The sequence below is a fragment of the Glycine max genome, unplaced genomic scaffold, assembly GCF_000004515.6.
Source record: "Glycine max cultivar Williams 82 unplaced genomic scaffold, Glycine_max_v4.0 scaffold_65, whole genome shotgun sequence".
In the NCBI taxonomy this organism is placed as follows: Eukaryota; Viridiplantae; Streptophyta; class Magnoliopsida; order Fabales; family Fabaceae; genus Glycine; species Glycine max.
This window is the reverse complement of record NW_024464734.1, coordinates 93,628-119,060: the sequence shown is the minus strand read 5'-3', so window position 1 is coordinate 119,060 and position 25,433 is coordinate 93,628. Positions and strand designations below refer to the sequence as shown.

The window sequence follows — 25,433 nt, the reverse complement described above, 5'->3', positions numbered from 1 at the left end:
ATTTATAAGTCTCTAAATGGATTCTAAAAGCACCTTGGTATGGACATTATAAGTTTACACTATCATTGAAATACATTATACTGATAATATAATGCATTTCGTAATATATATTAATCATCATTAATATGATACATCTTATTATCAATATAAATTTAGTAATATATTAATGTACAAAAACTTTAGTGTCTTACTCTTATGATATGTTTGGTTGGATGAAAAAAAAGTGAAAGAAGGAAAAATTTGAAATTGAAATTAAAAAAAAAAAAAAGAGAACAAAATTTTAATTTTTTTTAGATATCATATTTTAATTTACTAAAATGGATTGCAACACCGTAACCAACTACCACACACATGATGTCAGGACTCAAAGTTCACTTAAGTAGGTATTTATAGATTTTATTAAATATGAATTATATCCTTAGCAACTAAACAAACTTTGAGTAGCAATTACATGAGTCGATACTATAGAGTTTTGCTTCTGAGTGTAGCATTCATATTGATATTTGTTTTTCGGAATGAAGATTGATGTAGGTGTTCATTCAATTATTTCTTTAATTCTTGCTTTCATTTTGGATCGTGCTGCTCATCATCACAGGTACAAATGTTTGTTACCAATGAATATTTTTATTACGTGTTCACTGACATTAATGACAATTGATATATGCTATACAAATTGTGTTCATGATGAGTGAACCTTAGATTCCCGTTTGAGATTGGATGCAATGATTCTTGTGGACAGTTTGCATTAATCATTGTATTCAATCTTGAATTGTCCATTTGGACAGTTTGGGGAGACTGATATTTTTATGGTAGATTCATGTGTTAAGGTTAAAATTATTTTGTTTAATTCGATGAAATTTCGGTAATTGATCGAGGCCGTACCCAAATCAAATAAACATGAAAATGCAGTAACTAGGAAGTGATCCTAAGTCGTTTTCCAACGAGCAATGATAAACCAAATGTTCATAATATACTTGCAGTAACAGTAACGATTGGGGGGGGGGTTGTTTGTTTTGTGATTTAAAGAACAGAACAAGTAAACTGGAACATGAAACTAATAATATTAAAAACGGGTTGTTTCCTCTGATTCAGAAGCCATTCTCTTGTCCTGGGTTATGGAGAATTTGTCCCTAACAGTTAACCACTTAATCCAACCCTATTTCAATTTACTAAGCGAAAATTAACTTAGGGTTGTCAATACGTGATTAGGCAACACATACACCAGTTAGCCCTTCGTCCATTAAGCATGAACGCAAGTTAGGCTCAGAGACAATTAATCGAACACGAAGCGTGCACAAATTAATGTTAACGAATTTGGGTTAACTGGTGAAGGGAAAACTGCCAGGAAGCCACATTATAAACGAAACCTCAAAGAGAGTTGAGCTTCGTCCTCAGAAGGAAACAACGCCAGAATATTTAGCCTTCCATAGATTCAAACAGAAAACGTAAATGAAACTAAAAGTAGAAACGTAAACAAAGCAGAAACGTAAATGAAGGCAGAAGAAGAAACAAGAACGAAATTGTAATTAGAAGCAGAAAATGGAAAATTGCATTACCTGAACAGTAGCATTAGAACAGAAAAACGTAAAAACCATAAACCCTATGCTCTGAATAATAGTCAAACAGAATAGCCTTCCACAAATCCCAAGGTTGCTATTTAAAAAGAGTCACTCAAAGTCACTGGGCCCTATTACAATATTCTGGCCCAAAACGAAATAACACCGAACCACATAAAATAAAATTGCCATCTCCTAATTAGAAATTAACTATGGTAATCGTTGCTTTATTTGCCCTCTTCAAGTCCACAACCAAAATCCAGATTAAGCCCAATGTTTCATTAATTCCTGAAATTAGATTAAAAACATCAAATTAGCTAAATGAGCCCAAATAATAAAACTGCCTAATTAATTTGACAATTAAGACTAATCAGTAATTAAAATGGTGCAAAAAGGGTTTAAGAAATAGAAGAAAATGATGGCACATCAAAACCCCCCATACTTAGCCTTTTGCACTCCTGGGCAAAATGAAACAAAGAACAAAATCCAAGGATATCAAAGAGAGACAAACAAAAACATTCACATATTTCTCAATGAACATCAAGGAATGAAAGTAATGGGTAACATCTAGCATAAGGAGATCCGAAAAGTCAAGACATTCATGAAAATCATCCAAGCAACCCAATCATGGCAAAATAGTTAATCAACTCAAGAATGAAAAGTGATAAAGCCTCACAAGATATACACTCTATCTCTCAAGTGTCTAGGCTACTATTTACCCTCAAAGCACCCATGAAACTTGGCAAGATTCTAAAATTGACAATCAACCCATAAACACAAGCACATGAGGATCAAAAGGTCTTTTAAGGTTGTAATGAGGCCAAGGACAAGGTATGGAAAAATATGGAATAAGTGGCTAAATCCCAAAGGAATAGAGGAGCAATGGGGAATACGTGCATATTAAAAAAAATGAAAAAAATAAAAAGAATTAAAGATAAAATTTAAACATAAAGAGTAGAACCAAGAATCTCATCATTCTTTTGCCATTTAAGATCTTATTCACTCAACTTTATTGTTTTTCTTTTTCTTTTTTGATTTTTTTTTCTTTTTTATTTTTTATTTTTACTCTGTAGCCTTTGAGAAACAACATCTCATTCAGCATGTCCAACATTTAACCAATATACAATGTACATCAAGTATGGCCCAAAATACATTATGAAGCATAGCCAACAAAACATGTTATCCAATGAAACAAAAACCCCCCACACTTATTCCCAAAACAATTCCAAAGCTCCAAAATTCCTTAAGGATATGGTGATATCATGGTTTTTCACTTAAGGCTTGTAGTGAGCTTCAAAACAAGGAAAGGGAAACAAGGCTCAAAAGGGCTATCAAAGGAATTAATTCAAGGTAAGTCCATTTGGCTAGAAGCTTATAAGAACAAAATTGCCTCAATCATTTCCAAATATGTATGTGAATTAGGAAGCATCAACAAGAATCAAGCCAAGGCTATTGTGCAAGCAATCAATGGGGCAAAACACACCAAATGATTATGATGATGGATGCCTCAAATTCTCACAAAGGTAAACTCATCACTTTCAAATTGAGCTTTCAAAACTATCATGACATGTAGAGGAGAATCAAGGATTTCAAGTCATAAAATGTCAAGAACTTTTATTTTCAAAACAATTACCCATTTCTTGAACATATCCTATAATTCAAAGAAAAACATGCAAAGTCGTACATGCACACAGAATTGACCCAAAATATTAAACTAGAAATCCGACGAAACTAACAACATTAAAAAATTAACACAACTAACAAATTAACAAAACCAACAAAACTAGCAAAACCAAAGAACACTCCCCCCCATACTTAAACAACACATTGTCCTCAATGTAGCACAATTAAAAGATTAAAAACAATTAAACCATCAAATAGAATCGAACAAGTGTAATAAAAGCAAAGAAGGAGATAGGAAAAGAAGAACTCCCTAAGTTATGGTGGAGGAAGAGTAGGGTGGAGTAAGGAAGTCTCTTCCACCACTACGTCCACTAAAGAAGGGTTTGTGAGGAATGGCTTACGTCGATGTCCGTTGACCTTGAAGCTCTTGTTTGTGGAGTCGCTTTTGATCTCAACTGTACCATAAGGAAAAACATTAGTAACAACAAAAGGACCAATCCACTTAGACCTCAACTTACCACTCATGAGTCCAAGCCTAGAATTATACAATAATACTTTTTGCCCAACCATGAAGTCCTTCTTAACTATCATGCTATCATGGAACTTCTTGATCTTTTCTTTGTAGAACTTGGCATTCTCGTAGGCTTCTAGGCGGATTTCATCTAACTCACTCAGTTGCAACTTTCTTTCCTCACCAGCTTGATCCATAGAGAAGTTGCAAGTCTTCACTGCCCAGTATGCTTTGTGTCAATTTCCACTGGAAAATGACATGCCTTTCCAAAGACAACCCGATAAGGAGACATTCCTATGGGTGCTTTGTAGGCAGTCCGATGTGCCCAAAGAGCATCATCAAGCCTGGTACTCCAATCTTTCCTGCTTGGCTGCACAATCTTCTCCAAAATTCTCTTGATCTCCCTATTAGAAATTTCTGCCTGTCCATTGGTCTGGGGGTGGTATGGTGTGGATATCCTGTGTACCACCCCGTACTTTTTAAGCAAGGCATGCATTGTTCTGTTGCAAAAATGGGTTCCTTGATCACTAATAATTGCTTTAGGTACTCCAAACCTGCAAAACAAATTAGATCTGACGAAATCTGCAACAACTTTAGCATCATTAGTTCTAGTGGGCTTGGCTTCCACCCATTTTGAAACATAGTCAACTGCAAGGAGAATGTAAACATAACCAAAAGAGACAGGAAAAATGCCCACGAAATCGATACCACAGACATCAAACACCTCACAGAATAGCATAGGTTGCTGAGGCATTTGTTGTCGCCATGTAAGTGTATTTCCTGCTCTCTGACACTGCTCACAAGTGCTGCAGATCTTCCACGCATCTTTAAAGATGGTGGGCCAATAAAAGCCACAATCAAGCAATTTGCGAGTTGTCCTTTGAACACCCAGATGACCTCCCGGTGCAGAAGAATGACAGAACTGCAATATTGAGTCAGTCTCATGATCTGGAATGCACCATCTAATTACCTGATCACTGCACAATTTCCACAAGTAGGGGTCATCCCAAATAAAATGCTTAGCATCACTTTTAATTTTATCTTTTTGGACCTTAGATGCTGAGGGAGGAAAAACAGAAGCAACTAAATAATTGACAATGTTAGCAAACCAGGGAGTAGAAAGAGAGTCAGAAATACTATACAGTATATACAAATAATCATCCGGGAAATCATCCCGAATGGATGAATCCGCATCAGATACACGTTCGATCCGACTCAAATGATCAGCAACTAAATTTTGTGCTTCGCTCCTATCACGGATCTCCAAGTGAAACTCTTGGAGCCAGAGCATCCATCGGATCAACCTAGGCTTAGAATCAACCTTCTTCAACAAGTACTTTAGAGATGCATGGTCAGTATAAACAATAATGCGGGTACCAAGCAAATAAGATCGAAATTTTTCAAGAGCAAAAACTATGGCTAGAAGCTCTTTCTCAATAGTAGTATAATTCGCTTGGGCAGCATCTAAAGTCCTAGAAGCATAATATATCACCCTGGGCAATTTATCAATTTTTTGAGCAAGGGCAGCCCCCAATGCATAATTTGATGCATCACACATAAGCTCAAAAGGGGCTGTCCAGTCGGGTGCCTGGATGATGGGGGTGGTAGTCAGTGCTCTTTTGAGGCAATCAAAAGCCTCTTTGCATCTGTCATTAAAGTCAAACTCCACCTCCTTTTGTAACAAGTTGGACAATGGAAGGACTACTTTGCTAAAATCTCTTATAAAGTGTCTGTAGAATCCTGCATGACTAAGAAAAGATCGTACCTCTCGCACACAAGAGGGGTAAGGCAATTGTGAAATAACATAAATTGTTGCTGGATCTACTTCAATACCCTTATTGGAAATAATGTGGCCTAAAACTATACCTTGCTCAACCATAAAATGACATTTTTCAAAATTTAGAACAAGATTAGTTTCGATGCATCTATTCAAAACTTTTTCCAAACTATCCAAACAACCATAAAAAAAGGATTCATATACAGTGAAATCATCCATAAACACCTCTATGCAATTTTCTAAGAAATCACTGAAAATACAAATCATGCACCGCTGGAAGGTACCAGGGGCATTGTACAGGCCGAAAGGCATCCTCCTATAGGCAAAAGTGCCGAAGGGGCAGGTGAATGTGGTCTTTTCCTGATCCTCAGGAGCAATAGTAATTTGCATATACCCAGAAAAACCATCAAGGAAACAGTAGTGAGATTTACCTGCCAGGCGTTCAAGCATCTGGTCAATGAATGGCAGGGGAAAATGGTCCTTTTTGGTAACCTGGTTCAGCCTCCTATAGTCAATGCAGACTCTCCAACTGTTCTGCACCCGAGTAGGAATCAGCTTCTCCTTCTCATTTTTTATCACTCTGAGGCCGATCTTCTTCGGCACTACCTGGACGGGACTCACCCATTGGCTATCGGAGATAGGATAAATGATTCCAGCTTGCAAAAGCTTGGTTATCTCCTTCTTCACTACATCAAGAATCACCGGGTTGAGTCTTCTCTGTGGCTGTCTTACTGGTTTAGCTCCATCCTCTAAATTTATTCGATGCATACATGTGAATGAGCTAATACCAGGAATGTCCGCCAAGGTCCAGCCTATAGCCTTCTTATGCTTCTTGAGAACAGACAACAACTTCTCCTCTTGCTCATCAGCAAGGGAGGCAAATATAATCACTGGAAAACTTTTGTTATCATCCAAGTAAGCGTATTTTAAATTTGATGGCAGAGGCTTCAATTCTGGTGTGGCCGGCTGGATAGTGGTAGAAGGAGATGGTTTTTCAGCCTGTACCTCATAAAGAAAGTCAGAGGTATGTGTACTTCCTGAAACATGGTTAGTCCTATCTAACTCTATAAAATCAATCTCGAGAAGTAAAACACCACCACCAGACATGAAATCAATATCAATTTCAGATTCACACTCAGCATCAAATTCAAACATATGATTAAGTACAATTTCAGACTCAATGCATGAAGAGTGAGAGGCATGCAGATTAGAATAAAGATCAGTCATGTATTCATCAACAACATGGTCAATTATTTCAGCACGAAATACAGAAAGATCTTCAGATGGGTATTTCATAGCATCCAGAATATTAAAATGAACAATTATATCACCAAACTCCATGGATAGTGTGCCTGCATATATATCTATCTTAGTTCTAGCAGTTTTCATAAAGGGTTTGCCTAGAATGATGGGAACTGATCCTTGAGAAAATCCATCCTCCATATTCAAAATATAAAAATCAACAGGGAAAATCAGTTCACCAACTCTAACTAAGACATCTTCTATGAAACCAACAGGATAGGCAACACTTCTATTAGCTAAATGAATTATCACATCTGTTGACTGTAAGGGACCTAGAGATAGAGAATTAAAAATAGACAGAGGCATAACACTAACAGAAGCTCCTAAATCTAGCATGGCATTGTCAAACTTATTATTTCCTATAATACAAGGTATGCTGAATGTACCTGGATCTTTACATTTTTCAGGAATTTGGGGGACAGATTTACCAATCAATGCGGAGACATTTCTGCCCATGCTAATTCGTTCACTTCCTTTAAGCTTCCGCTTATTAGTGCACAACTCCTTCAAGAATTTAGCATATCTTGGAATTTGCTTTATTGCATCCAGTAGAGGTATGTTTACCTTTACTTTTCTAAATGTTTCCAAGATCTCTTTCTTTGCCTCTTCCATTTTTTTGTTGGAAACTGCTCTTGGAGGGAATGGAAGAGGAGGGATATGCTGCTTCTACAAATCAGAATTACCAGTGGAAGATTCACTTGCACAGAAATTGTTAGGTAAATTTTTGTCATCACCTTTTTCTGGAGTAGAGTGAAGTTTGGCAGATTCATTTGCAGATGAGAAAGGTGCTACGGGTTGAGGTCCTTGACACTGCTTTCCCGACCTCAATGAAATGACACTGACATTTTTGGGATTTTGGACAGCTTGAGAAGGCAGCTTGTCAGAATTCTGGGACTGTTGTTGATTTAATTGTGTAGCCAATTGTCTCATTTGATTAGTTAAGCTCTGAATGGAGGCTCTGGTCTCTTGTTGAAACTGCATGTTCTGCATAGTCATTAGCCTCACAAGTTCTTCGAGGGAAGGTTGCAGAGGAGCGTAAACTGTTTGCTGTTTCTGGGGCAGCTGCTGTTGTTGGATTGGTAGAGGAATGTATGGTCTGCTTGGGCCAACGGCATTTTGGAAGGAAGGAGCAGGCTGCTGTTGTTGTTGTTGAGGGCTAGACCATCTGAGATTAGGGTGATTCCTCCATCCAGGGTTGTATCTATTGTTGGAGAGGTCATAATTGTTCTGCTGTGGTTGATTTTGCTGCTGAGGTTGAGGAGGTCTATTGTAAATGTTTGCAGCATAAGCTTCAGGCTGCTCAATTGCTCCAGGTTGCTGCATGGAAGGGCAGAGGTCTGTATGGTGGTAAGCAGAGGAGCATAAACCACAGACTCTTGCGACTGGTACAAATTTCTAATTCAAGGCCAGCTGGGTTACCAAGTTAACCAATGCATCTAGTTTGCCTTCAAGCTTCTTAGTTTCAGATGATGCAGATGAGTTTGTAGCTACCTCATGCACTCCTCTAATGACTATGGCATCATTTCTGGCACTAAACTGCTGGGAGTCGGAAGCCATCTTCTCAATCAAGTTTCTGGCTTCAGCAGGAGTCATGTCTCTAAGGGCTCCACCACTGGCAGCATCTATCATACTTCTCTCCATATTACTGAGTCCTTCATAAAAATATTGGAGAAGAAGCTACTCTGAAATCTGATGGTGAGGGCAACTTGCACATAGTTTTTTAAATCTCTCTCAGTATTCATATAGGCTCTCTCCACTGAGTAGTCTAATACCTGAGATATCCTTCCTGATGGTCGTGGTCCTGGAAGCAGGGAAATTATTTTCTAAGAATACTCTCTTAAGGTCATCCCAGCTCGTGATGGACCTTGGAGCAAGGTAATACAACCAGTCCTTTGCCACTCCCTCTAAAGAATGAGGAAAAGCCTTCAGAAATATGTGATCCTCTTGGACATCTGGGGGTTCATGGTGGAGCAGACAATATGAAATTCTTTCAGATATTTGTGCGGGTCTTCAACTGCAAGGCCATGAAACTTTGGAAACAAATGGACCAGTCCAGTTTTAAGAACATATGGGACATCCTCATCAGGGTATTGGATGCACAAGCTTTCTTAGGTGAAATCAGGTGCAGCCATTTCCCTTAGAGTCCTCTCACGGGGTGGAGGTTGTGCCATGTTCTCAGAATGTTAAAAATCAGAATGCTCAAAATCAAGATGTTCAAAATCACCAATAACAGAATGCACAGATTCACTAGTAATGGAATGATCAGGATGATCAAAAGGTATAAAATGATGCCTAACTAATCTATGAAATTTCCTATCTATCTCAGGATCAAAGGGTTGTAAGTCAAATGGATTGCCTCTAGTCATACACTACATTCAGCATGCACAACTAGTTGCCTTGTCATGTAAATGAAGGTGTAGGTTTGAACTACAGCTACCCTCAAATGATATCCAAATGACTTGAAATTTTGTGAGAAACCTTATAAAATGATGAGAAGATAGCTCATAAAATTTCAAACAAAAATTCAAAGTCTAACTATGGAAGCTAAAAATGATAGGTTGAGAAAAATAAGTGAATAAAACTTGAAAAATAAAAAACTTTTGACAGAATCACTTTTTTTGGATGATGGAGACCTCAGCCAGCCTATGGTAGACTACCACGGCATAGGAAATTTTTTTCTACCCCAAATACATATATAATAATTGCGATTCTGATAATCGGAGCAAAAGTTATGGCCGTTTGAAGTTTTGACAAAAACAAAATTTGCTACTTTTTTGGAACTTCCAAATCTGACCAAACTAAAGGCTCTAGCTATTTTTCCCACAAAATATAAATTAAAAAAAGTCACCACAAAAAAATTCAGCCAAAAATAACAACCCTAGCTACTAAAACAAAAAATCCAAAATAATTCAGCATGGGTGGTCGCTAAAATCCGTCGCTACATGATTTCTACCACTACTCTGTTTTGCCGCAAGCAAAAGTGATCGCTAAGTCCATCGCAAAACACTATTCATAGCAAAACACGCAAAACTGAAATAGTGGAAGCGCTTAATAGGAAAACTAAAACAGAATATACACTAAACAAAATAACAAGACACTAAACAACACTAACACAAGCACTAACACAACACTAACAATTAAACATAAAACACGAAATAATTAAACACTAACACGTCACTAGCTATTATGAACCTTTGGACACTGCTCCCCGGCAACGGCGCCAAATTTGATCGAGGTCGTACCCGAATCAAATAAACATGAAAATGCAGTAACTAGGAAGTGATCCTAGGTCGTTTCCCAACGAGCAATGATAAACCAAATGTTCATAATATACTTGCAGTAACAGTAACGATTGGGGGGTTTGTTTGTTTTGTGATTTAAAGAACAGAACAAGTAAACTGGAACACGAAACTAATAATATTAAAAACGGGTTGTTTCCTCTGATTCAGAAGCCATTCTCTTGTCCTGAGTTATGGAGAATTTGTCCCTAACACTTAATCACTTAATCCAACCCTATTTCAATTTACTAAGCGAAAATCAACTTAGGGTTGTTAATACGTGATTAGGCAACACATACACCAGTTAGCCCTTCGTTTATTAAGCATGAACGCAAGTTAGGCTCAGAGGCAATTAATCGAACACGAAGCGTGCACAAATTAATGTTAACGAATTTGAGTTAACTGGTGAAGGGAAAACTGCCATGAAGCCACATTATAAACGAAACCTCAAAGAGAGTTGAGCTTCGTCCTCAAAAGGAAACAACAACAGAATATTTAGCCTTCCATAGATTCAAACAAAAAACGTAAATGAAACTAAAAGCAGAAATGTAAACGAAGCAGAAACGTAAATGAAGCAGAAACGTAAATGAAGGCAGAAGAAGAAACAAGAACGAAATTGTAATTAAAAGCAGAAAATGGAAAATTGCATTACGTGAACAATAGCATTAGAACAGAAAAATGTAAAAACCATAAACCCTATGCTCTGAATAATAGTCTAACAGAATAGCCTTCCACAAATCCCAAGGCTGCTATTTAAAAAGAGTCACTCAAAGTCACTGGGCCCTATTACAATATTCTGGCCCAAAATGAAATAACACTGAACCACATAAAATAAAATTGCAATCTCCTAATTAGAAATTAACTAAGGTAAGCGCTGCTTTATTTGCCCTCTTCAAGTCCACAACCAAAATCCAGATTAAGCCCAATGTTTCATTAATTCCTGAAATTAGATTAAAAACATCAAATTAGCTAAATGAAGCCAAATAATAAAACTGCCTAATTAATTTGACAATTAAGACTAATAAGTAATTAAAATGGTGCAAAAAGGGTTTAAGAAATAGAAGAAAATGATGGCACATCAGTAATGCATTTCTAGTTGTTCTCTGAGTGCATACTTGATTATCGGGAAATTAATTTCACCGATTTCATGTCCTGTACTTGGAGACCAATGCGAAATGCTGCCAAAATTTTGTCAAATTTAACAAAATAGAATTAACCCTGATGTATGAAGCTACCTTAAAAGACGGTCTTCCCGAATGGGATAGGGCCACACCTTTAATAAAAAAAAGTGAGATTTTCATGCATCGAATAACTTTGAGAGTATGACCGAGTTATTACTTAGATGGATCGAAGTTGGATGAATGAAAGTCGCATCAGCCCAGAATATGTGGAAGGCGTCGAGCAATTCTTACAATTTGCTTCAGAAAGAGGTCAACCGGATGAAGATGGAAAATATTATTGTCCTTGCATCAATTGTTTGAACGGAAGACGACAAATACTGGATGACATACGAGAGCATCTGTTGTGTGATGAAATTAAGAGAAATTATACGACGCGGATATGACATGGTGAAATGACAGACATGCAGAGTGGGCAACAATCCAAACCGTTTGATGTAGAAATTGGAGTTCGCTTGGAGGATATGATTCGTAACCTTGGACAAGAGTCTTTCCAGCAAGCACATGACCCTGTGTATGAAAGATTGCAGAGTGACTCAAAGAAGCCTTTGTATCCGGGGTGCAACAATTCCTTGACGCTATTGTCGGCGGTGTTAAGTCTGGTTAATGTCAAGGCCAGATTTGGATGGAGTGACAAAAGCTTTACTTCATTGCTTCAAATAGTGCATGATCTGCTTCCACAAGATAACACATTTCCTAAAAGCTACTATCAGGCCAAGAAGATATTGTGTCCGATTGGTATGGAGTATCAGAAGATTCATGCTTGCACTAATGATTGCATACTGTACAGACATGAATTTGAAGAAATGTCAAAATGCCCTAGGTGTGGGGCGTCACGGTACAAGGTGAAGGATGATGAGGACTGCAGTTTTGATGAAAACTCAAAGAAGGGCCCTCCAGTGAAGGTGTTGTGGTATCTTCCCATCATTCTAAGGTTTAAGCGTTTATTTGCTAATGAGGACGACGCAAAAGATCTTACCTGGCATGCAAATGGGAGAAAATCTGATGGAATGGTCTGTCATCCAGCTGATTGCTCCCAGTGGAAGAAGATTGATAGTTTGTATCCGGATTTCGGCAAAGAGGCAAATAATCTTAGACTTGGACTAGCCAGTGATGGAATAAATCCATATGGCAATTTAAGCACTCAACACAGTTCATGGCCAGTTATACTAGTAATTTACAATTTTCTGCCTTGGTTGTGCATGAAACAAAAATACATGATGTTGTCTATGATGATATCGGGCCCAAGACAACCAGGAAATGACATTGATGTTTATCTAAGTCTGTTGATTGAAGACCTGAGAAAGTTCCGGGATGAGGGGGTTTTAGTGTTTGATGGGTTTCGCAAGGAGACTTTTCAAATGCGTTCAATGCTTTTTTGTACCATTAATGACTTTCCAGCATATGGGAATCTCAGCGGTTACAGTGTTAAGGGTCATCATGCATGCCTCATCTGTGAAGAAGACACAAGCTACATACAACTGAAACATGGTAGAAAAACAGTGTACACTAGACATCGCCGTTTTCTAAAAGCTCATCACCCTTACAGAAGATTGAAAAAAGCTTTTAATGGAAGTCAAGAGCACGAAACTGCATGGATACCGTTAACTGGTGAGCAGGTCTTCCAGTGGGTTAAACACCTTAATATTGTATTTGGAAAGACCCAAAAGAAGGATAAAAGTAAGAGTTGCATATGGAAGAAGAGGTCCATTTTCTTTGATCTTCCGTACTGGTCTGATCTAGATGTTAGACATTGTATTGATGTTATACATGTAGAGAAAAATGTATGTGACAGTGTCATTGGGACACTCCTTAACATTTAGGGCAAGACGAAAGATGGTCTAAATACCTGTCAAGATCTAGCTGACATGGGCATACGATCGCAGTTGTATCCAAGGTCTGATGGTAAAAAAAATATACTTGCCTCCAGCTTGTCATATTTTATCCAGAAAGGAGAAGATCAGTTTGTGCCAGTGTCTGTGCCGAGTTAAAGTCCCACAAGGATACTCTTCAAATATTAAGAGCCTTGTGCAGTTCAAGGAGCTTAAGCTGGTGCGGTTAAAATCTCATGATTGTCTCGTGTTGATGCAACAATTGTTAGCCATGGCCATACGAGACATTTTGCCTAACAAAGTCAGGTTAGCCATAACTCGCCTGTGCTTTTTCTTCAATGCCATATGTAGCAAAGTCCTTGATCCGGTCAAGTTTGATGACCTGGAAAACGAGGCTGCAATTATACTGTGCCAGTTGGAGATGTATTTTCCTCCTGCTTTCTTTGACATCATGGTCCACTTAATTGTTCACCTGGTCAAAGAAATCAAATGTTGTGGTCCTGTTTATCTGCGCTGGATGTACCCGGTTGAGCGCTACATGAAGATCTTAAAAGGGCATACCAAGAATCTACATCGTCCAGAAGCATGTATTGTTGAAAGGTACATCGCAGAAGAAGCCGTTGAATTTTGTTCAGAGTACATTGAAAAGGCTAAACCTGTTGGCCTTCCTGAATCTCGCCATGATGACAGAGTGGGCGGTAAGGGTTCAAGAGGACTGCATGTTATCACTCCAAGTGTAGAAGATTTGTTACAAGCTCACTTGTATGTGTTGAACAACAGTAATGAAGTTTTGTCATACATAGTTTAGCATGAACGTTTAGTCAAACAAAGTAATCCAAAAATGTCAAAGAACTGGGTCTTGAAAAATCATAACAAGACTTTCTCTAATTGGTTTAAAGATACAATCTTTGCTGACGAAAATGCTTCTGAAACATTAAGAAAGCTAGCTCATGGGTCTAAAAGAAATGTTATAACTTGGCAAGGATACGACATAAACAAGTATTCCTTTTACACAAAAGCACAAGACGACAAAAGTACAATGCAAAACAGCGGGGTCACCCTAAGGGCTGAATCTCAACACTTTGCAACTATACATGATGACAATCCCTGTGTAGCTTCAATCCCTTACTTTGGCTTCATTGATGAAATTTGAGAGCTTAACTATGTCAAATTTACTGTTTATGTTTTCAAATGTAAGTGGGTTGACAACAACACTGGTGTGCGGACTGATGATGTAGGATTTACGTTGGTAGACCTAAAGAAACTAGCTTACCAAAATTGACCCTTTCATCATGGCAGAACAAGCTAAGCAAGTATTTTATGTGCAAGACCCTTGTGATAAAAGGTGGTTTGTGGTTCTACACGGGAAAACAATTGGTGTTAATGTAGAAGATGATGATTCATACATGGACACTTATGTTAGTCCTTTGTCTACACAAATGAATTCTAACAGCCTCGGAGAAGAAGAAGCTGATGACGTTCATGCTAATCGTAATGATCATGATGAAGGAGAATTAATTAACATCGTCTAACGTAATTTTCTAATATAGTATTTCATTTCGGTACATTCATTTACATAACTCATACAGTGTTTTTTGATAATATTAACTAACTCAAATTTTTCTCTTTAAAGGACCATGGCTACTCCACCTGCCTCGCCTCCTCCTCCTCCTGCAGACACATCAGCGTATCCATCTACGTTGAAGCGGACATGCAAGGCGACACGGCTACGATCATTGGCCACTAGACCACCTGGGGCAGAAAGACTTGTGGTCAACGTCGATCCTGCTACCGGCAAGGCCAACGATCCCCACAAGAAGAAATTAAGAACATATTTGGGAATTTTCGCTCGTGATAAGGTTGACGTGACATATGACACCTGGAAGGAAGTCCCTACTGCTCAAAAGGATTTGATATGGGAGGATATTCAGGTATTTGAGTTTTCTTCGTTGATTTTCTTCAATAGTCTAAATTTGTTATTTACTCACAATAAAACCTAATTTATTGTTTGTCAGGCGGAATTTGAAATCCATGAAGCTTTTGACAGTAGGACAAAGAAGAAAATTCTTCAGATTTTCGGCGAGCGCTGAGGCAGTTTAAATCTGACTTGACTAGGAAATGGATACTTGCAGCCGACAAGGACGGTGCAGACGACATTGTCTGTGAAAAATATGGCATTAGCAAGGATAAATGGGCCCAGTTTTGTCAGACCCGCAGAGACCCCTCATGGAAGGTATGTACTTTGTCATTTTAGTTGTTTTCCACAACAAAATCACTTCTTATAATTTATTGTAATAATCATTTCCATTAATGTTAAACTTTTGCAGGATGTGCGGAAAAAGGCACAGGCCTCCCAGAAGCAAAACACTGCCCCCCACGTATTGTCTCGTGGGGGTTATGAATATTTAGAAGAAAAGCTCATGGCTGAGAAAACAAAGAAAATATTGGAAGAAGCTGCCCAGTCTGGAAGCACTGAGGGCATCATTGACCCTCCATCTCCCATCAGACGTCACGTGAAATGGAAGATGGCCCGCACGAAGAAAACTGGACAGATGACGTCTGAGGCAGCAAAGGAAATAGCTGACAAGATTATAAGTCATTTTTAATTAATAATTGTAATTATCTTTGTGTATTCTGTGAATTCCTTGGACAAATATGTGTTCAGTACAGGATTCTTTGGACGAGCAGGCGTCACAGGGATCGTTCGTCCCCCATGGACATCAGGATATCCTGATTGCTACCATTGGGCGACCAGAGCACCCTGACCGTGTTCGTGTTGTTGGAGCCGGTGTCACCATAAAGCAATACTTTGGATCGGCTTCACGAACGTCCCGCAGTTCTTCCTCCATGCCTCCTGAAGACCTAGAACAGCTGACCCAACAAATCAGAGACCAACTGGAGGAGTCAATCACAGAAAAGGTGACTCGAAAGCTGATGGTATCCTTCAGCCAGATGCAGTCCCAGTTTCAGTCTCAGATGCAATCGTAGGGACTTGCACTACCTCTAGAGCCAGAGGTTGCTCCCTCAGGTCCTCGTGTCAGCACAAAGGAGAGTTGTGTTGCTCCCTCAGGGAACGATCCAGGGATGGGTGACTTAGACAAATGCGGGCTATACATTGAAGAAAATCCTTCCCGCCTGGTTGCCCTAAGAAGACTTTATGAGGGATCCACAACAGTTCACAACATCTGTTGTTGCATGGCCAAGTCAAGGTTGGTTTTGGGAGGTTAAAGATGCAGCGGCTCTCGTTCTTGTACCCACTGACGAGGTTACCTTAGTGGGGCAAACACTTAACACCTTCCTTGCTTGGCCAACACATCTTGTGAAGCGTTTATCATAACATGTATTTTACTCTGATTATATGTTTATTTTTTTCAATTAATTTGTTCACTGTAATCAAAACTTGCAAATTAACTATGTTTGATCAACAGGCAGCTATGTCTCCAACAAAACCTCCAGAACGCCCGGATGAAGAGGTTGATGATCCCCTGTACCTGATGACATTGACCATCCCACAACTGTTTTTGATGCCTCTCCAGGTTATGTGGGATGCTACCATATTCGGGGTGTTTAATCAAAACTTTCCGTTGTATATAAAGCACGAAGATCTCTCTGAAATTGCACATGGTTGTCAATGTCTCAGCATATCTGTTATACAGTTGTGGATTCTATAAGTCATTTTAGATTATTGTTAATTACCAAAGTAATTGTTTTAAATTCATACATAATTAACTTTGGCTTAACAACACAACCATCTGACTGAGACAAGTGTGTGAGCGGGGAATTCTGATGTGTATGGATTCCTCGAGCCACAGTCCATTCAGAGATCTGGGCAATCACAATTTGAATCCGAAAGTTACATCAAGAGTTGGATACAGAGTTCTAAACGAGATGTTTACCTTGGAGCCTACCTGAATGGGTAAGTCAAACACAACAATTGAATTTAAATAATCTATACTACTACAATAACCCATATTCGTCTCTACTGCAGCAGACACTGGCAAATGGTCGTCATTCTGCCTAAGGAAAACCTAGTTGTCTGGTTTTGTTCTTTACATAACAGGCCAGACAACTACCTTAAGGGAATAATTAACATGTCAGTATTGTTTTCAATACATTTTCATTGGCATAACTCAACAACATCAATATTTTAATGTTCCTCATATTCAACACTAGTGCTTTGAAAGGACTTGATGATATTCCACAACCTAAATCCAAGGCTGCTGCTAGGTGGATTGTTGTTAAGGTACGTGATTTAAATAAAAGTTCTACTTATATATATTTTATGTGTGTGTACACTAATTGTAGTTAACGTTTAATTAATATCCAAATATCATTATGTATTTAGTGTAATAGACAAAAAGGAATCACTGAATGTGGCTACTATGTGATGCACTGGATGTCCACGATAATCTTAGGATCTTTCAAGAATAATTGGGAGACGGTAATTGTTTATTTCAAACAAAGTTGGTTTTCTTATAATTGTTATTACATTATTAATTTATTTTTTTATTTGATCATGCAATATTTTAATGAAATTAGACCATTGGAAGCAGAGAGATTCAAGGCGCTTCGCATCCAGTGGGCACAATATTATCTAAAAGTTAGAAATCAAACATAGGATGTTAGGCAACTATGTAACTTTAGGTTACTTAGTTAGTTTACGTACTTTGCATTACATTTTTTACAATTGTTGTTTCATCTTAACATTGAATAACCTTTGTTGATAGCTAGTTTTTTGCGAAAACCTATTTGAAAGAAAAATGCAAATGATATATGTTGTGTGCTGTGTGGTCTGATTTTAAATTTACAGGTTAAATTTTGGTTTTTTTGTAAAAACAGAGACATTATTTAAAAAAAATTCCTGCAAACATCATCGGTTTTTTGAAAAAACCGATGTTAACTGTCAATAGTAACACATTCGTTAACATCGATTTTTTCAAAAAACCGATGTTAACTGTCAATAGTAACACATTCGTTAACATCAGTTTTTTTTTTTTATAAAAAATCGATGTTAACTGTCAATAGTAGCACATTCGTTAACATCGGTTTTTTGAATAGTAACACATTCGTTAACATCGGTTTTTTACAAACAACCGATGTTAATTATTAATTTTTTATATTTTTCTAATTGTTTCAACTTCAAGACAATGTCTTTATCATATCCAATCCCAATTCAAAGTATCCTATTCTTCAATTAGACTTGAGGTTTATTTTATGTTCCTATCCTTTTTTCTTTCATGTGAGTGGTTGTAACTACTAACTAGTCAGTCTGCTTATCCTTTTTTTATGCCATATTTTCAGATTGATATCAAATCTTGTAGTTGTCATTACCTATGCAAACTGTGGTGGCATTGCCTTTGCTTGTGCTGGACAACAAGTTTGATTAGAAACTTAGCTTTATTGTTTTTAGTAGATATCTCTACCATATACCTCTTAAAAGTGGGATCATCCATCATTCCAACTTGCAGGTGATTACTAGATATATGCTAGCAGGATCAATCACTGGACCAGGAGGTTTGAGTTTTATTAGTGAAATGGTTCAAGTATGTTACCCTTACAGTTCTTTTATTATGTATTATAATGATTCTTTTCCCTTTGTTTTTACCTTCCACATTATTTCCAGAAATAAAATCACTATGTGATCATGATGTCATGGATAATCTCTTTCTATATGACATATTGAAATGAAGTTATCATTTAAATGTCATATATTTTATCTCCTAGTAATTTCACATATTGTGTTCATTCCTTGCACGTTGAGACAATTGCTCAATTTGGTGTCATCTTTTTGCTCTTTGCATTGGGCTTAGAGTTTTCAACAACAAAGGTTGGCTAGTATACTAATTTATTTATTCCTTTTAGCTTAAACTTGTATATTTTTAGCTCAGCCATATATAATGTATATCTTTCTTTCATGCTTGCAGCTTCGAGTTGTTCGAGCAGTGGCTATTCTTGGAGGCCTACTCCAAATTTTCTTATTTATGTGCTTGTGTGGAATAACGGCTTCAGTATGCCTTTTACTTCTTCAAATAGTTTACAAAAATTTAATTCGTTATAAATATGCTTTGCTAGTTTGCAACCCATAAGGTTCAAAACATCATGTTATCTATTATACCACAAACTCATAATGCCCATAATGTTTACTTTTTGTTTCAGTTCTGAAAAGATTTACTGATTTATGTATGGAGCACGATGAATTGATATAGCTTTCTTCTAATATGAGACCTGTCTTGAACAATGAAGTAAATAATTGAAATCTCAGAGGGAATATTGTGAGAATTCGCGAGAAAAAAGAGTATGCTGCCATAATATTTTTATGTGATATGAGATCAAACTAGATAAAAAATTTGATGGGAAGGAACTTAAAGGTTTCCTAGGTTGATACAGTAATCTTGTTGTTTCAATTTAGAGTTATTTCTCAACAACTTTCTCCATTTCCCTGATAATCGTGTTTAAGTTTTTTTTTTTAATTTACAGATCAAATTGTGATGTGTAATAAATTCTCTGTATTAGAGGACATAGAAACCTCCAAAGAAGAATAACTAGAGAGAGGAATCAGACAATATTCAACATATCTCTACAAAAGGAAATACAACCATATATAGGCAATAGCTAGGCTAATTGCCTTGTTCTAATAGAATTATCCCTCTTAACAGAATGACCACACTCACTAACAGAGACTTACATAAGCCTCCCCTAGAACATTACTCTGCCTATATCAGTAATAGACATATCCAGTCTCACAGTTTGGCTTAATACTCCTCTTGGGCCTATGCTGGACTTCTTCATTTTGCAGTTGGACCGCAACATCATTGATCATATCAAATTGATATCATGCTGAGATTTTGATAATAGCATGGATCATTTTTCCAATTACACATTAAAAATTTTCTCCCCTCTCTCCCCCTAACCCACACAGGCCACACACAACACAGGTTCAGATCTTTGGTATATCAGTGACTTGCATTTATTTGTCTAATGTATTATGGGTCAATTGACCCTGTTATCAAATTTATTTTGATACAGGACCATAAGACACTGTTAAAATAGTTTGCTTGGAACATGGTTTGGTTTAGAGGCATTCTATTGAGTGAAACAATTGATGTTGTCTTGTACTCTTATTTATTACAAAAGTTTTCCACTTTGGTGTCAGTGAATTTCTGATAAATGCACCTAAATCCTACCTGCAGTTATGTGGTGGTAAATCATCTGAACGAATATTTGTTGGTGCATTTCTATCCATGTCTTCAACAGTTGTGGTAATTTTCCGATCACACTGTTAGATGTTTTCTGTTATTCTTTTTCTAGATATACACACTATTGTTTAATCATTGCCTGGTTGCACTTGGATTAGATTTGGTGATTCAAATTTCTATATTCTGTACAGCCCTCATAGTGTTTCAGCTAAGTGTTATTAAATTGGGGATGCGAATATTGATTACTGATGCAGTGATGCGAATATTGCAATTCTTGTGCAATGCACTAGAAGTTGAGTGAAGTTTTCTTGTAGATGAAAAACCTAAAGTACTAAGCTCTTTCTATGATACAGAATGGCTTTTGAGGCAGTGACGTGTTACATCAGTACATCTCATCACATCACGTAAATATAGGTAATAAGCTCTGTTTTTTTTAGATGCATGTAGTACTCTTGTTTTTAGTAGAATTATGATATCTGTACCTTTTAATTATTTTCTCATTTTTATAGTTTTAAAATGAAAAATATTTCACTATTTAAATAAAATATTTTATATAATAAACAAAAAGATGTTTTGGTGAAATTTTTTTAACTCATATAAGGAGAAATTCTGTAATTCATTTTTCATTTTTTATTTATTATATATTTAATAAATTATATTCATTACTAGGACATTTGATATATAATGGGTTTTAATGAATATTTTTATAAGATATTTGTTTCGTAATTTCCTAATTATTAGGCATGGGAAAATGATATACCCATAGTTGGTCTCACGGTGGATGGTGATGGGTTGAGTAGTATGTATAATAAGGTCATAAGTTATTATATTTTTTAGTGTGACTATTGTACACAAAAATATTTTTGAAGAAAAGATATTATATTTTAACGAATAATTATTGTGCATTAATTTATTTTTTATCAAGAAATGTTTACTATTTTTTAAAATTTTAAAAACAATTAAAGTCAAAATGAAATAATATGTTTACAATTAAAAATATTTGAATATGTGCCTTCATTCATTACATTTATGATTTTAATTTTTTAATCAGATGCAAAAAATAAAATAAAAAAATAAAGAATTTATTACTGTATTTAAAGTAAATTAAGATAAAGGTAGAATTAGGTGAAATAGGAAACAAGACTGCTAATAATTGAGTTGAGACATTAATAAGAGTGGGATCTATATAGTGCAGACCTTTTTTGTATTATTTATCACACATGGTTCACTCTCCCCTCAAATCTTGCTTACGATTATTTATTAAAAATAAAAATAAAAAATTATAAAATCATTTCTTCTCTGTTCCTCACACTATTGATAGCCAGACGACAAAGTGCAGCATTGCTTTGCTTCGTTGTTGATCCATTTTGGAGAGAGAAACACTTTCAACTCTCTCTCTCTCTCTCTAAGATGGTCGACGATCCAATGCTCAGGTCGTCGCTTCCCGCACCTCGAGTCGCTCAAGCCGCAATGTTCAGCTTGATTCCCGAGGATTGGGGCGAACATGTTAGTCCCTGGGTCAAAGAGATTTCTCAGTACTTCGATTGCCTCAAGAGCCTCCACTTCCGCCGCATGATTGTCAAGGATTCCGATCTTCAGAATCTCGCTCGTGACCGTGGTCACGTGCTTCATGCTCTCAAGCTTGACAAGTGCTTCAGTTTCACCACTGATGGTCTTTTCCATATCGGTCGCTTTTGCAAGTAATTAACTCAATTAATTGCCCTTAATTATTGTTATGTTTCAATATTTTTTTCTTTCAGAATTAATCATGCTCCTAATCCTATATCCTACTACATCGCCTGTAAAAAATTAATGAGTTAAACACCAAATTTAGTGATAGAAAGTTGACTTTCTCTTGCTGTTGGATTGCTCTTTGCACTGATTCCTATTTTCGGTGGACCATCAGATGTTCTTTAGGGAGTAGTATCCATGACTAAGTCATAAGTTAATCGTAGGATGGATTATCCCTCATTTATTTTATCTCTCCATAGTTTATGAAGATCTATGGCATATGATATTAAACCCCAAGGTTTTCCAATGCAGCTAGATTGTATTCTCATCTTGTCTTTCCATTGTGGCTAATTCAACATATATTTTGTGGGTCAACAAAAGATATTATGCTTATAGTTTTGATTCTTTGCTTGTTATGAGATTTAAGATGAAGATGCAAGTTAAATGAGAAATTTTGGTGTGCTTGACCCCTTTTAGCCATTAACGAGCATGATATGTTAACATTAAGTTTCACTACACTTCTTGAATGCCTTCTATTGTAAATTTTATCAAAAGAAACATTGTAGTGCATGGATTTCCCTGGTCTTTTCTTATTTTAATATCACTATTATATTATGATATTATAAAAGTCTTCTATAAAAAATTATAAAACATTTATAACTAATTATAAAAAAAAAGTTATTATTAAGGTGTACATATAAAAGAGAACACAAATTTGCCCCTAGTGAAGGCACAACAACAAAATAGAAAGAAAAAGAAAAAGAAACAAACTTGTGAATAGAATTAAGATTTGTTCCTTTTGCATTCCTGGGATGGATCGTGGAAGACTTCCTTGAAGAGACCATGAGATGAGGACCAGATGAATGTCATAAAAAAATTATATTTTATCCGATAAAATTAAATTAAAATAATAGCATAAATACTCACTTTCTAGTTGAATTTTATTAGGCAATCAACTTTACTTGTTGTGCTGATGATGATATTAACTTTCTTCATCCTACTTGGTTGTATGCTTGTTTCAGTTAGTTATTCTTTCTGGTAATAATTATGTCGTTTCAGGTTGGTGATCTTAATTGCATTTTTGGCCATTTTGACCATATTATCTTGTACTTGTGTGCCATGGCTCCTTAAAGCTTATGATAAGCTTATCCTCTCAGGTGAAGATAGACCTTGTGCTCTGTTGTTACCTGTCTGTTTATGCATTAGTTTTTAACTGAATTTTTCCTTATTTTTGTGTAGACCATGAACTTTATCAGTTGGCATCAGTGGCATTCTGCCTACTTGTTGCTTGGGTGTGACTTCTATCAAGTCTTAATCTTCATTACTTGGCAAACCATGTCTTCTGTGAAGTCTGTTTTATTATCTACACTATATAATAACCTTAATCTTGGACGAGTCTGTGGTTGTTTTCTCTTGATGTGTAGCATGCACCGAACTTTATTTCTCTAAATCTGAGGGATTGCTTAAATGCATGCATGCCTGAAACTTATATATACATACATTTATAAAGTCCAGACAACTTGTATTGCTAAAATGCGGGCATGCTTGACACTTATTTATACATACATTTATAAAGTCCAAACAACTTGTGTTCCTTCAACAAAATGTTTTAATAATTTGTTGTTTCATTTCATTGTAGTGATAAGCTGGGTTTAAGCCTTGAACTAGATTCCTTTGCTACGGGAGTGATGATATCAACAACAGATCTTGGTCAACATACACTGGAACAAGTAAGACATTGTCCTAGAATCTGTGTTCTTCGTAGTTGCTATTTTTACTATATAATGTTTTTTGGGAGCTTTTAGAAGTTTTTCGATGGTGTAGTTTGTATTAACTCTCCAACCGAACAGTTTGAGGAGAATCATTTGTTTGTTATTTATCATTTTTATTCTTTGTGGGTATTCAGTTGTTCTTTCTCTTGTTAAGCATGTTTTAACGGAGTGGGATGTTTGAGTATTCTGTTTCATACCACTTTGTATTTTCATCATGGATGCCTATAAAGTGGGGGTGGTCCACCCAAATGAATTTCAAAGAACCTTCTTGAAGCACATGCACATAATTTTTTAGATGATTCATGTTTTGTTGTAGTTATTTGAGCTTACTCAATGTAATATTTGTAGGTTGAGCCAATTCGCAACTTTTTTGCTGCTCTGTTCTTGGCCAGCATTGGGATGCTTATACATGTCCATTTCCTTTGGAATCATGTTGACATTTTACTAGCAGTTGTTATATTGGTGATCATTATAAAAACAATTGTAACTATATCTGTTGTCAAGGGGTTTGGATACAACAACAAGACTTCACTTCTTGTAAGATTTGACAACAGTTATTACAATTACATCTGCTTGTTGATTACATCATACATTTCATTGACGGAGGAGCCTTAGGTTATTCCACATGCGTAGGTTGGGATGTCACTGGCTCAAATTAAGGAATTTGCCTTTGTTCTTCTCAATCGTGCTTCAAATATTCATTTAGTTAAGGTATGTGCTTCATTTCGAGACAAACATTTTAGCTACTTTGTTGTGCATATGCTTATGAAGACAGTGAAATTTATCTTTCTGTATTTTAGGAAACAATTTTAACACAAAAATGGATACATATTTAGGTGTCGTAGCTCGAGAAAAGTAATATTAATACAAAAATGTAATATTTTAAGACGATTTTTAATTTGTTTGGCTTGTACAATCAATATTGGCATTTAATTTGTACTTATGCTTTAAGATTTTTAATTTGTTTGGCATGTAGAATTAATATTGATATTTAATTTGTAGTACCATCTTTGGATATATAATATTGCTTTCGAAGACGGTTATTTGAAATAACCGTCTTAGAATGTAGACTTTCTAAGATGGTTATTATGAAATAGCCGTCATAGAATGTGTACATTCTAAGACGGTTATTTTAAATATCCGTCTTAAAAAGTCTTTCATTGCATACATTTTAAGATGATTATTTGAAATAACCGTCTTAGAATGTACACTTTCTAAGACAATTATTAAGAAATAATATTCTAAGACAGTTATTTCAAATAATCATTAAGACTGTTATTTTAAATAGTCATCTTAGAAAGCGATGTTTGACAATGCTTTCTAAGATAGTTATGAGTTAATAATCATCTTAAAAACCTTTGTTTTTTTTACGATGGTTATTATAAAAACCGTCATGAAACAAATTTAGATTTTAACGTCGTTATATACAACAACAGTTCAAAATCGTCATTAAAAGGTTTTTTTAACCGTCATTAAAAACCATTTTTTTAGTAGTGATTAATTACTTCGCAGTCTCACATCAATCAATCATCCTAGACGTTCAGAAATAGCTTTAGCCACAAGCATCATTCCACCTCCAGGCCAATACACAGCACCATAAAAGATATTATAAAAAAGAAATCTATAAGTTGAGTATCATGTCAAACTCATACAATTATTCAAAGACAACTAGTTTTG

General features: G+C 36.2%; 1 protein-coding gene, 1 long non-coding RNA gene and 1 other non-coding gene across 8 annotated transcripts in view; all 3 read left to right on the top strand.

Annotated features, from left to right (window-relative positions):
• Positions 1 to 16,773, top strand: part of LOC121174498 (uncharacterized) — an 18,293-nt gene extending 1,520 nt beyond the window's left edge. For both annotated transcript variants that reach the window (XR_005890603.1, XR_005890602.1), the window contains exons 2-6: positions 522 to 595; positions 14,691 to 14,988; positions 15,073 to 15,290; positions 15,385 to 16,397; positions 16,486 to 16,773. This is a non-coding gene — a long non-coding RNA (uncharacterized lncRNA). The remainder of the gene's footprint in view (positions 1 to 521; positions 596 to 14,690; positions 14,989 to 15,072; positions 15,291 to 15,384; positions 16,398 to 16,485) is intronic.
• Positions 8,457 to 8,563, top strand: LOC113000995 (small nucleolar RNA R71). The gene has a single exon (XR_003266301.1). It is a non-coding gene; the product is annotated as a small nucleolar RNA R71 (small nucleolar RNA).
• Positions 16,774 to 17,466: 693 nt separating the features above from the next.
• LOC100778868 (K(+) efflux antiporter 4) overlaps positions 17,467 to 25,433 on the top strand; it is a 21,031-nt gene continuing 13,064 nt past the window's right edge. The window contains exons 1-11 of one of the 5 annotated variants that reach the window (XM_014773192.3): positions 17,467 to 17,498; positions 18,359 to 18,434; positions 18,526 to 18,600; positions 18,868 to 18,884; positions 18,982 to 19,065; positions 20,248 to 20,316; positions 20,607 to 20,667; positions 21,575 to 21,953; positions 23,624 to 23,714; positions 24,105 to 24,293; positions 24,390 to 24,467. In XM_014773192.3, the coding sequence (XP_014628678.2) occupies positions 21,664 to 21,953; positions 23,624 to 23,714; positions 24,105 to 24,293; positions 24,390 to 24,467 (648 nt within the window). In that variant the 5' untranslated portion in view covers positions 17,467 to 17,498; positions 18,359 to 18,434; positions 18,526 to 18,600; ... (3 more) ...; positions 20,607 to 20,667; positions 21,575 to 21,663. Of the gene's footprint in view, positions 17,499 to 18,124; positions 18,885 to 18,981; positions 19,066 to 20,247; positions 20,317 to 20,606; positions 20,668 to 21,574; positions 21,954 to 21,992; positions 23,142 to 23,223; positions 23,277 to 23,623; positions 23,715 to 24,104; positions 24,294 to 24,389; positions 24,468 to 24,556; positions 24,690 to 25,433 lie in introns of those variants that run through there. The other 4 variants (XM_041013711.1, XM_014773193.3, XM_006592466.4 and 1 more) reach the window with 4 other exon arrangements.